Here is an 11,816-nt window from a genome sequence, read left to right on the forward strand (position 1 = left end):
AACCATGGGCTTCTCCTGACACTTGCATCTGGTTACAGGACTTTGCTGGCTCCTATGGCTGGTTACTTCAGCCTTCCTGAGGAAACAAACCTTGGTCTTCAAGGGCAAAGGGGTTCACTCATCCAATGCAGCTGCAAGGGAGCCTCCGTTTTTTCGGGGAACTCCAGGCCTCTGGGTACAGCAAGGGACAGGCTTCCCCTATCTCTAGTTCTCTCTCTCCCCTCTTTGCTGGGAGGGTCTGGATGTGGGCATCTACTTCTCTGATTTGGCAGGTGGCTGCCACAGCTTGGGCCACGGCGTCTCCTTGGGCCAGACCTCAGAAAAGAGACACCGGTCCTCGCGGAGAGCTGCCGCCTGCTGGAAAAGCAAGACCAGGTTGTTCAGCAAAAGCTATAGCAGCAAATCCTCGTCTTGTGTGCTTGCAAGATGCTGGCAGTGCGTCAGGGGAGCTCCACAAGGATGGCAGAACAGGGATAGGGTTGTTACAAGGGTAGTGCTTCTGCAGATTTGACATTCCTCTAACCACTTCATGCCCTTCTCCACGGTAGGAAATAGGCTGCCTGTGCCGGCAACGAGATGAGAGAACTCTGCAGGCATCGCTGGCTGAGGAGCAGCTGAAGAAAGAAGGGGAGGGACAGCACGTGTGGGCACAGTGCAAGGCTCGTGGCGAAAGGAATGGGAGAGAGAGGGCCTGGGTATGCCAAGTGCTTTCAAGCACTCCAGAAGGAACCTCTCTCGTCTCTCAGGGGGCCATGTGCACACTCTTCCCCTTTGAGCTCTGCCAGGAAGCTTCTCTCAAAGACAAAACCCTGCCCTTTCTGAGCCTTGTTTTCCTTCGTGAAGGACGAGGGCTCCTGCAAAGCCCACTGCCCTGAAAGTGTTCTTGCCCTTAGCTTCGGAGGCCGACGGCTGAGGCCTTTCACGCTGCCTTTCTGAGAGAAAGCAGGCTGCAGGGAAGTTTTCCCCTGAGCCTGGGGAAACCCTGAGGGGACCACTGCCCCACTGCCATGGGACAGCTCCCACATTAGCAGCCCCATCTAAAAACGTTCCTTGTTTCTGCTTCCCCTGTAGCAGAAGACGCAGATGGAAATGCAGAGCTTGCAGAGGGAGAGTGCTTCCTCCATGGCACCCGTGGACCTGAAAGAGTCTCTGCAGATGGTACCAGTGGACACGAAACAGCAGCATGTCCTCATCTCTCACCCCCCGGAGAAGAAGGCTGAGGCAGCTCCTCTGAGCAAATCAAGTGCCAAGTAAGTAAGTGTTGGCCAGCTCCCACAAAGGCCAGGAAAAGCTGAGCTGCATCAGGCTGCCCGAGGGATCCAGCATGCGGGTTGCTCAGCTCTGGGCTTTGGCTCTCCATCCCCTGGCTGCTTCGGGGAGGCAAGGACCGTGGAGAGGCCCTGCCTCCAGGCGTCCCCCTGCAGACCCAAAGTCCTGAAGCTCCCCTGCAGCCGACAGTCACGTACCCACAGTGGAAGGGGGCTGTGCTCCCTGCTCCTGGGGCTGGGGGCAGGCAGAGCTGGGGACCTTCAGAGCCCACCTGAGAGTTTTTTTCTCTGTTGATGCAGCTGCACTTCAGTGTGGAGTGTGCAGGCAGGGAAAGTTCTGGAGAAGAGAAAGGAGGCCCTGCAGGAAGACAGGAGCAAGAGCAGAGCTGTGGACATCCGCGGGAAGACTGCGGAGGAGCTCCTGCTCTGGTAATCCTCTGCTGCAACAGCCTTCTTTCCACTAGCAACTAGGTGAGGCTGGGGGGGAGCCGGAGGAGGCAGCCCCTGCGCTCTTGTCTTTGACTCAGCGAGCTGCTTTCCTTGGACACAGGGACTCGGTGAACTCCACGAGGGTCCTGACACATGTCCCACTGACGGCAGTTCCCTGCTGGGGCACCGGCTTGGTGAGCAAAAGCTTTTGCCGCAAAACCTCCTCTGTTGTGTTTGCAGGCTGCCGACAGGGAGTCAGGAGAGCTCCACAAGGACGGGAGAACAGGGCAAGGGCAAGCTGCCCAGACGGGACTGCCCTCCTTGCAGGCCCATCTACTCTATGTTACTCCTTGCTTCTTTTCCTTAGGTGTACCTCCGACAGGTGTCCTGAGTTATGCCTGCCTGTCCTTGCACGCCGGCATTCCTCAAGACACCGTGCAGCGCTGCAAGCGAGAGACCCTGCTCTTTCTGCCCTACGCCCGAGCCAAGAAGCAGGGTGTTGATTTCATCTTGAAGGACACTGGCTGGCTGCTCCTCTGCAACAAGTCCAAGTGCAGTTTTCCACAGCCCGGAAAATCCCCGGGCTGGGGGAATGGCTCCCCCCTTCCTTGCCCACAGCAAGCCCCTCTCAGACGCTGCCACCAAGGCTCTACAGCCCTGGAATGCGGTGCCCTGGAGGCGCACTGCCTTTGTCTTGCTTCCAGGATTGCGCTCTACACGCATTTCTTATTTCAAGATTTAATAAATAAATAAGTGGCTGTTCTACAGGTTTCTTTCCACACCCGAATGGATCAGCGTGCACGCTCCAGGGCGCCTGCTCGAGGCTTGTACGGGACAGAAATGGGAGAGCTTCATTCTTGGTACCGGATTGCTCTGCTCAGTGATTATATAACATCAATAATTATGATAATAGTACTAAGAGAAATAACCCCCGCTAGCCACCCCTACATCTTGTTTATATATATTATATATATATAGATTGTTTATATATTGTAGATACTGTTCAGCATGACCCCAGATGGGATGGAATACCCCTTTGGCCACTTTGGGTCAGCTGCTCTGGGTCTGTCCCCTCCCAGCTCTTGCACCCCCAGCCTGCCCGTTGGCAGGACAGAGTGAGAAGCTGAAACGTCCTTGGCTTGGTGTGAGCACTGCTCTGCAACAACTAAAACATCAGCGTGTTATCTGCACTCTTCTCATCCGAAGCCAAAACATGGCACCCTACCAGCTACTAGGAGGAAAACTCTCTCTGTCCTAACTGAAACCAGGACACCCCACAATATAGTTGGTATAGTGTACATGTAATAGACCTGTAGGATGCTTTTTGGGCATGTCCATTAGAAGAAAAATCGAGGGATTATTTTGCTTTTGAATGGGAGAACCCAGAAACAGGAAGGAGACACCAGTTACGATGGACAGTACTACCACAGGGGTTTACTGAGTCTCCTAACCTGTTTTACAAATGTCGTGGTTTAACCCGGCCGGCAGCTAAATACCACGCAGCCGTTCGCTCCCCCTCCCCCTCCCTCTCTGGGACGGGAGAGAGAAATGGAAAGTGAAGCCCGAGAGTTGAGATAAAGACAGTTTAATAAGACAGGAAAATAACAATAACAATAACAATAACAATAACAATAACAATAACAATAACAATACAATGGTGATAATAGTACTACTACTAATAATATGTACAAACAAGTGATGCACAATGCAATTGCTCACCACCTGCTGACCGATGCCCAGCCTAACCCCGAGCACTCCGGCCCCCTCCCCCGGCTAGCCACCCCTATATATTGTTTAGCATGACGTCAGATGGTATGGAATACCCCTTTGGCTAATTTGGGTCGCCTGTCCTGGGTCTGTCCCCTCCCAGCTCTTACTGCACCCCCAGCCTGCCTGTTGGCAGGACAGAGCAAAAGGCTGAGATGTCCTTGGCTTGGTATAAGCACTGCTCTGCAACAATTAAAACATCGGGGTGTTATCAGCACTCTTCTCATCCCAAGCCAAAACACAGCATTCCACCAGCTACTAGGAAGAAAATTCTGTTCTAACTGAAACCAGGACAACAAACTTTGGAAAAATTATTGCAATCTTTTGAGCAGGAGGGAGAAAAGTGGATCCTGCCAGATGGCAGAGAGATACTGCCTAAGAGTCGAGAAAGAAGCTGCTCTTTCGGATGCATTTACAGCCCCGTTGGGGAACTCGAGCATTGAGCGGTCAGTTTTTAAAATTTCACGGGGGCGTTGGGATATATGAGATTGCTCGGCAAATTGCTCAAGGGTGTCTAACATGTCAGAAGGTAAATAAGAAAAGTGTGAGGCAAGCACCTACTGGGGGACGGAGGATCGCATATAGGCCATTTGAAAGAGTACAGGGTGATTTCACCGAGCTACCCAAAATAGGACAATATAAATATTTGTTGGTGCTAGTGGATCAACTAACCCATTGGGTAGAGGCCTACCCTGTGGCGAGGCCAACTGCCGCTATGGCAAATAAAATTTTGATGGAAAATATACTACCGCGTTTTGGGTTGGTAGGGAGCATTGACTCTGACCAGGGGACACATTTCACATCTAAGCTGTTACGGGACTTAACCACAGCCCTAGGCATTAAATGGGAATACCATACTCCATGGCATCCACAAACTTCAGGACGAGTTGAGAGAATGAATCAAACGATTAAACAACAATTGGCTAAATCAATGATTGAAACCCAACTGTCTTGGATAAAATGTTTGCCACTAGCATTACTGCATATTAGGACTATGCCCCATAGTGAAACAGGTGTCTCACCTTATGAGATGTTCTATGGAATGCCGTATTCCCAAGGAATGCCATTGGATTATACTTTGATAGAGAATTAGGAAAGCCAGAAATATGTGATTATGACAGGGAAACAACTACAACAATTAAGGGAAGAGGGAATTTTAGCACAAAACGCCCCACTGGGGTTTGCTATTCATAAGATACAACCAGGAGACAAGATCTTAATAAAAACCTGGAGGGAAGAACCATTGAACCCTCAGTGCGAGGGACTGTACCTGGTTTTACTGACTACTGAAACAGCTGTGAGAACTGCAGAAAGGGACCCACGCATCCAGAATAAAAGGACCAGTAACTACTGAAACTTGGAGGGTTGAGTCCCCTCCTGGGGAACTGAAACTAAGGCTAAAGAGGGACTAATATTCTGGCAACGAGGCTCTGCATGAATTAAGGATGCCAAATAAAGGGGACAAGCCTGAAGGGAGGAAAGGGAAAAGGCAAGACCGGGGCAGGACCCTGCACTGCGGTGTGTATAGTCTACCGAGGGAGGCAACCCCTATGGGTATTGACTGCCGAGTGAGAGGGCCTCGACCGGACTTTTCCCACACTAAGGTCAGCTTGTCCCGAGAAAATAACATAAGAACCTTTTTTTTAAACCTATATAAAATTGTGATTCGTTTTCCAGGAGCTGGATCACCCTGACAGGCCAAACGGTAACACAAGCCTGAATCGACCCTGAAAGCGGGCCCAACCCCTTGACTGAAGGCGTTTGCCTATTATGATCCAGCTACGTGGGCAGAAGACAGATCCTGGGGCTATAGGACCCCATATACTTAATAGAATAATTAGGTTATTAGCTGTAATAGAAATAGTTATAAATAAAACCGGAGGTGCACTTGGATTAATTGCAAAGCAAAATACCAAGATGAGAACTGCTTTGTATCAAAATTGCCTAGCTTTGGATTATTTACTAGCACAAGAAGGAGAAGTCCGTGGAAAATTTAGCTTTAGTAATTGCTGTTTAAAGATTGATAAAAAGGGTGTTTCTTCCTAGTAGCTGATAGAATGTTATGTTCTGGTTTAGGATGAGAAGAATGCTAATAATATGCTGATGTTCTAATTGTTACAGAGCAGTGCTTACACCAAGCCAAGGATGTTTCAGCTTCTCACTGTCCTGCCAGCAGGCAGGCTGGGAGGAGGGCCGGACTGCTCGGGGTTAGGCTGGGCATCGGACAGCAGGTGGTGAGCAACTGCATTGTGCATCACTTGTTTCGTACACATTATTACTAGTAGTACTATTATCATCATTATTGTTATTATTATTATTGATATTATTTTCTTGTTTTTATCTCAACTCACAGGCTTCACTTTCCCATTTCTCTCTCCCATCCCAGAGAAGGAGGGGGGGAGGTGAGCGAGCGGCTGTGTGTTGTTTAGCTGCCCGCTGGGTTAAACCACAACAGAAAGAAAAGCTGTAAATGAACTTGTAAAGGAAATTAGAAAATTGGCCCACGTCCCAGCACAAACCTGGAAGGATATGGAATGGGATTTCTTTTCATGGCTGCCTGGTGGACCATGGGTTAAAAGAGTGTTATTTTTATTCTTATGTGGTGTAATGATGTTATTGTTTATACCTTGTATGATACCTTGCCTTACATTATTAATACACCGGGTGATAAATAGTACATTTGTAATAACTTCATTAAAAAAGGAAGGGGATATGTCAATTATGATGCTTAAGAATTGGACCCTCCAAGAACGGACTGATGAAATCCAGTTATTAACAACAGAAGAGACACAAATTGAGGATATTAAAAAGAAGATAAGGGATTGTGAAGAATGTTTTAACAATTTGTGTCCATAAAGAACAGTCCTGTCTGCCTCTGGGCCCTGCACTGGCAATTTAATTCTTGAACCACAGATGCAGTGTGTCCCAGTCTCCCCCTCATTCTAGTCAATTTATCAAGTCTTCAGAAAATACTCCTCAAATTTATGAACCTGTTTGCTTTTGTTATTCCGGACTTCTATTTCTAACAGTTACAGCCTTTTTTGTTGTCTTCTTTGAGATTAACTTAACACTGCTATAGGTGTGACTGTCCCTGTGAACGGCTGCTGAGGAATGTTTTAATTATTTGTGAAGTGTCAATAAGAAAGCTATTTGTGTTTGTATGAAGTCTGATGGTTTCTGGGGGTTTCAGAACAACTGATAACAACTAGTGACTGTTATGGGATACTATGCAGGCCTCTGATATCTGGCCAGGTGGCCAAGAGATTAAGAAGAAGAAAAAAAAGAAGCTGAAGGACGGCTAGGAGACAAGACCTGCAGGGGATGCTGTGTAAACTTGACACGGTGCCACGGAAGTACAAAGGGGAAGGACAAGAAAAAAACCTTGGAGAGGAAGACTACGAGCCTTCAGCATGAAAGACCCCTAGAGACCCCCAGAGGGACCAGCGGAGACTGATGCGCATGCTCCAGTAGGAGGGACTGGACCCCGGAAGCTAATTATAATAACCTATTTTTTTTTAGAAGTAGTAATGAATATGTATTAGTCTAGGAGTATAAAAATCAGCTACTTGATGTGGCTGGTGTGCGTCCTGGTGGAGCGGAGACTCCCGGTGCACCCAGCGCTGTTTGCTTACCTCTATTCTTTTATATTCTTTTAATAAATCCTACTTTTTATTTAATCCTATTTTGAAGAACGAGCCATTTCTAACACCTTTAATTAAACCTTTCTCATCTCCAACCTCGAGTTCGCTGTGTTGTATTTTCTCCCCCTTCCTCTTTGAGGAGAGGGGGAGTGAGAGAGCGGTTGTGGTGGAGCTCGGCTGCTCACCTGAGTCAAACCACCACAGTACTCCAGAACCAAGTGGTATTGGGTTTATTAGTAGCCTCACAGGAGAGCGTGTGCTGTAATTACTGCTAGTTGCTCTATGCATGTAGATCAAAAGGGGCAAATGTGACTGATCTCCAAAATCTTTGGGAAAGAAACCCAAAAGCAGAAGCCCCTTCTCCACCTTCTTCTTGGGGCGTTGCTGCTGCAGCGAGAGGGGCTTCACTGGCCTCCCCCACAGGGCCTCCGGCCAAGGCAGAGGCCGAGGATGTACATTCTGCAGCCTCTGCTGTGGGAGGAGGCAGCCTGGGCACTGTGACCCAGGGAGCACTTGCTGCCTTGCTTGGGGCTCCCTGGATGATGGCTACAGAGTGGAATAGGACTGCAGCAACGATGGTCTCAACTCTTTCATCCAGCTCTTCGTCAGAGACACTGCAGGCATGTCGGGCACGTCCCTGGCTCTCCACCACCGCCACAGGGCTGCGTGGGCCACGTTCCCCCCTCTCTGCCCTCACTGCCCTGTCCCTGTCGCCAGATTTGCAGGGAAGAGCTGGCAAAAGCTCTCGCTGGCTGTGGGCCTCTGTGCCCGATGCCTTTGCTCTTCCTCTGGCAGAAGGTGCAGAGGCTGCTGCTTGCAGAGGGGGCAGCTTGCAAGTGGCCCTTTCAGATGATGATGTCTGTGCTGCAGGCACTTGCTTGAGAGTCGCTGCCAGCCTTGGCAAAGGCGGCACGGCTGGCAGCTGCATTCCCTCGGCCTGCTGCACCCCACGGTGTGGCAGCGTCTTCATGTCTTGCAGCTTCTTCTCCATCTGCAAGAGAAGGCGACGAGAAAGGCCAAGTTACTTGGGCCATTTCTGCCATTCTGCTCCGTGTCCCCGCTAGAAGTGCTGCTGTGAGCTGCCCTGCAGCGGGCTGGGAGTCATCCTTATTCTGGTGCTCCATGCTATGCTCCAGGTCCTCTGACCAAGAACTCCAACGGGCACCCAGGGGAGCTGCTGCCTCCTGACAGAGCTGCTCTCCTGAGAGCGAGTGGGCAGCCCGGCCTACTTGCTCTATGTATGTAGATCAAAAGGGGCGAATGTGACTGATCTCCAAAGTCTTTGGGAAAGAAACCAATCCTACTCAGAGTGGCTCAAGATGACGCTTCCAGGGGATTCAGAAACATTTGGGAGAAACTGACTTTGCGGTTACCTGACTGGAATTGGCTCAAGCAGCTGTTTGTTGGTGTTACAATGATAAAGGCGTTGCATATCTGGCATCCCCCTGACTTTGGAAGAAAACCATTGGGCCCTAATGTTGGAAAACCTCAAGAACGGAGGACGTGTAGAAGTGCAGAAACAGCAATAGGAGTGAGAAAAGAAGAAGGGGGCATTGTGAGAAACAAAGCTGTGTTTTTGCAGTGGAAAACTCCGCTAACCTTGCATATTCAAAAGGGGTTGTGCAGGCATGGCAGTAGCAAAGCAGTGGGGAGGACATTAAGCAGATAAAGGGAAGGTCCCGCTGTCCCAGGATAAGGAGGATAGCTAAGACAACCAGGATGAGCTGCACAAAATTAGTAGGAAAAGAAAAATCACGGGCCCTCTAGTCACGAGAGATGAAGAAAAGGAAGAGGGGAAATTAAAGGTTGGTCAAATAAAATTGTACATATGTGCTATCGAAAGGCGTCGAGGAGTTTGTCAACCCGTAGTGCACAGCCCATGAGGAAACAGGGTCACCATGAGTCAGGTGTCGGGTAATAGGGAAGAAAAGGTTATGGCATACTCTTCGTGTGCGCTCCTGCTCGCAGGAGGCCCGCCATTGCAATCGTGAATAAAATAGCTTCACAGAAGACCCTGACTGAAAACAATATCGAGCCTTTTCTCTCACTGGGGCGCTGTCCCGTGCCTCCCTGTGATGCTTCTGTGGGTGCTGCAGAGCTCCCTGAGGGCCTCGTGCCCACCACGCGCGCTGTGCTTACCTGGTGCCCTGGAACCAAGGGAGAAGCCACTGCTCCTGTTTCCGCAGCTGCTGCTGGGCTGAGAAGATCTGTGCTGTCCTCCCTGAGCGGCTCTGCAGTCAAAGGAGAAGCCCCTTCTTCTTCCTCTGGTGCTGCTGCTGGACCAAGAGGGGCTTCCCTGGCTTCCTCCCCAGGTCGTCCAGCCCAGGGAGAAGCCACTGCTCCTTCTTGCGGTGCTGCTCCTGGACCGAGAGGGTCTTTGCTGACTTTGCACACGGGGCCTCCAGCCAAAGGAGAAGCCACTTCTTTTCGTTCTTCCTCTGCTGCTGCTGCAGCGAGAGGGGCTTTGCTGGCCTCCCCCACAGGGCCTCCAGCCAAGGCAGAGGCTGAGGATGCAGAGTCTGCAGGCTCTGCTGTGGGAGGAGGCACCCTGGGCCCTGTGGCCGAGGGAGCACTTGCTGCCTTGCTCGTGGCTCCCTGGCTCATGGCTACAGCACAGCGTAGGACTGCAGAGATGATGATCCGGGCTGTTTCATACGGATGTTCGTCACAGGCACTGGAGGCGTGTTGGTCGTGTCCCTGTCTCTCGGCCATCGCCACAGTGCTGTGCTCACTGGGAGTGGGACAGGCTGGTGGCTTTGATTCTTGCGACACTGCTGTGGGGGGAGGCGCTCTGTACACCTCATTTGTGCACACTGAAGGAGGACTTGCTGGTCTGCTCTCTGCAGCTGCTCTTGTGGAGAGAGGCGTTTCGTTCTGCCAGCGAAACAGCTGATGGTTCAATGTCCGTGGACTCCAGCGAGCCAGGAGAGGCGCTTGCTGGGTGTTCTGCTTCTTGTGCTGCAGCCTCCCTGTCCACGCTGCTGGCTGAGCTGCCCTCTTCCTGGAAGGAAAGCTGCCTGTGGGTCCGCACAGAGGCTGGCGAACCTGGGGTTGATCCAGGAGCTGAGGATGATGATCTCTTCCTCTTCATGCCATCTCACAGGATTCCTTTCTTTCCTGCCTGGCTTTGATGTTTAGCTGTGTCTTTTGCCCTTGCTTCTCACCCCTGCCTGGGCTGGCTGGGACAGGGGCTCTGCCGGCAGCCGTTGTTCCTTCACGTTCCTGGGGATCCTGGCAAAGCAGTGGTCCACCTGCTCTCCATGACTGTCTGGACCTCCACTGCTCTTGTTGGTGTCACTCTGCACCCTGTGTGTGCCACGTCCCCCAGGGCTGCTGGTATAGGTTGTGTTCCCTGTTCGCTGCAAAGTGCCTGTGCACGTGGTGGGAGATTGCATCCCCAACTTTCCCAGGCCCTGGAAGCAAATCCCCCAAAAGCGGAGCAGTGGCGTCACGAGCGGAGCCCCGGAGGCAACCGCGACTGTCTGAAAGGCAGGCATCAAGAATGCGGACATGTCAGAGGAGGAGCAGCAAGATGCTGTTGATTGCGCCACTCAGGCCTTGGCGAAGCACATCGAGAAGGGCATTGCTGCGCACATCAGGAAGGAATTTGACAAGAAATACAATCCCACTTGGCACTGCATCACAGGAGGGAACTGCGGCAGCTACGTGACTCCTGAGAGCAAGCACTTCACCTCCTTCTAGCTCAGCCAAGTTGCTATTCTTTTTGAGTCTGGTTAGAACCATGGGCTCCTCCTGACACTTGCATCTGGTTACAGGACTTTGCTGGCTCCTATGGCTGGTTACTTCAGCCTTCCTGAGGAAACAAACCTTGGTCTTCAAGGGCAATGGCAGGGATTATGCTATAGCAGAAGGTCTTACATTGTGGATATAAAAAGGAAAAATACCAAAAAAAAAGTCTTCCTTGTCTTTATTTATTTATTTTTCTTAAAGGTTTCATCTTTGCTAGTAGAGCTGTTGGAGGCGTTTGGACTTTCAGAGTTCTCTAGCCATCTACAGTGTTGCCTCATTTCAGCTTGTGCTATGTGAGTATCGACGGTGTTTTGTTCTTCCTGTTCCAAACATCTCCTCTTTTTATTTTCTTGTATTGCTGGATACACTAAGAAACATGGCTATGCTGTCACAAAGCCCGAATGCTTTCTTTTTCCGCTGATGCCTCTTGGAAATTGGATTTGGAAAATGAACGCCAAGCCCCAATTTAAAATGTTGAAATTAAAAGATTTGGATCCATACAAGTCCATGCATCCGGATGGGATTCATCCCAGAGTGCTTGGAGAGCTGGCTGACATCATCGCGGGACCTCTCTCAGTTATTTTTCAATGGTCTTGGCAATCTGGAGAGGTCCCAGTAGAGCGGCAGCTCTATTTGTGGGGAAAGGCTTGTGGTTCCTCGCAGAGGCTGGGGAACGTGGGCTTGATCCTGGAGTTGAGGATGACATCGTCTTCCTCTTCATCCCATCCCACAGGACCCTTTTCTTTCCTGCCCCGGCCCAGGCTTCTCACATCCTTGCCTCTCTCCTGCCTGGGCTTGACGTTTTGCTCTCTGTGTTGCTTTTGCTTCTCAGCGCGGCCTGGGCTAGCTGGTGCAGGGTCTCTGATGGCAGCCGTTGTTCCTGCACATACCCGGGCTCAGGCCCTGGCAGAGCAGTGGTCCACCTCCTCTCCATGTCTGTCTGGACCCCGGCTGATCTTGT

The 11,816-nt window shown here is 50.7% G+C and overlaps 1 protein-coding gene across 1 annotated transcript; it reads left to right on the forward strand.

Moving 5' to 3' along the window:
- The first annotated feature begins 8,933 nt into the window (after positions 1-8,933).
- LOC116501686 (dynein light chain 1, cytoplasmic-like) lies at positions 8,934-10,807 on the forward strand. The gene is made up of 2 exons (XM_032207263.1): positions 8,934-8,948; positions 10,595-10,807. Exons 1-2 carry the CDS (start codon positions 8,934-8,936, stop codon positions 10,805-10,807), a joined length of 228 nt encoding a protein of 75 aa, XP_032063154.1.
- The last annotated feature ends 1,009 nt before the right edge of the window (positions 10,808-11,816 follow it).

Source organism: Aythya fuligula, unplaced genomic scaffold (genome assembly GCF_009819795.1).
Source record: "Aythya fuligula isolate bAytFul2 unplaced genomic scaffold, bAytFul2.pri scaffold_64_arrow_ctg1, whole genome shotgun sequence".
NCBI classification, from domain to species: domain Eukaryota; kingdom Metazoa; phylum Chordata; class Aves; order Anseriformes; family Anatidae; genus Aythya; species Aythya fuligula.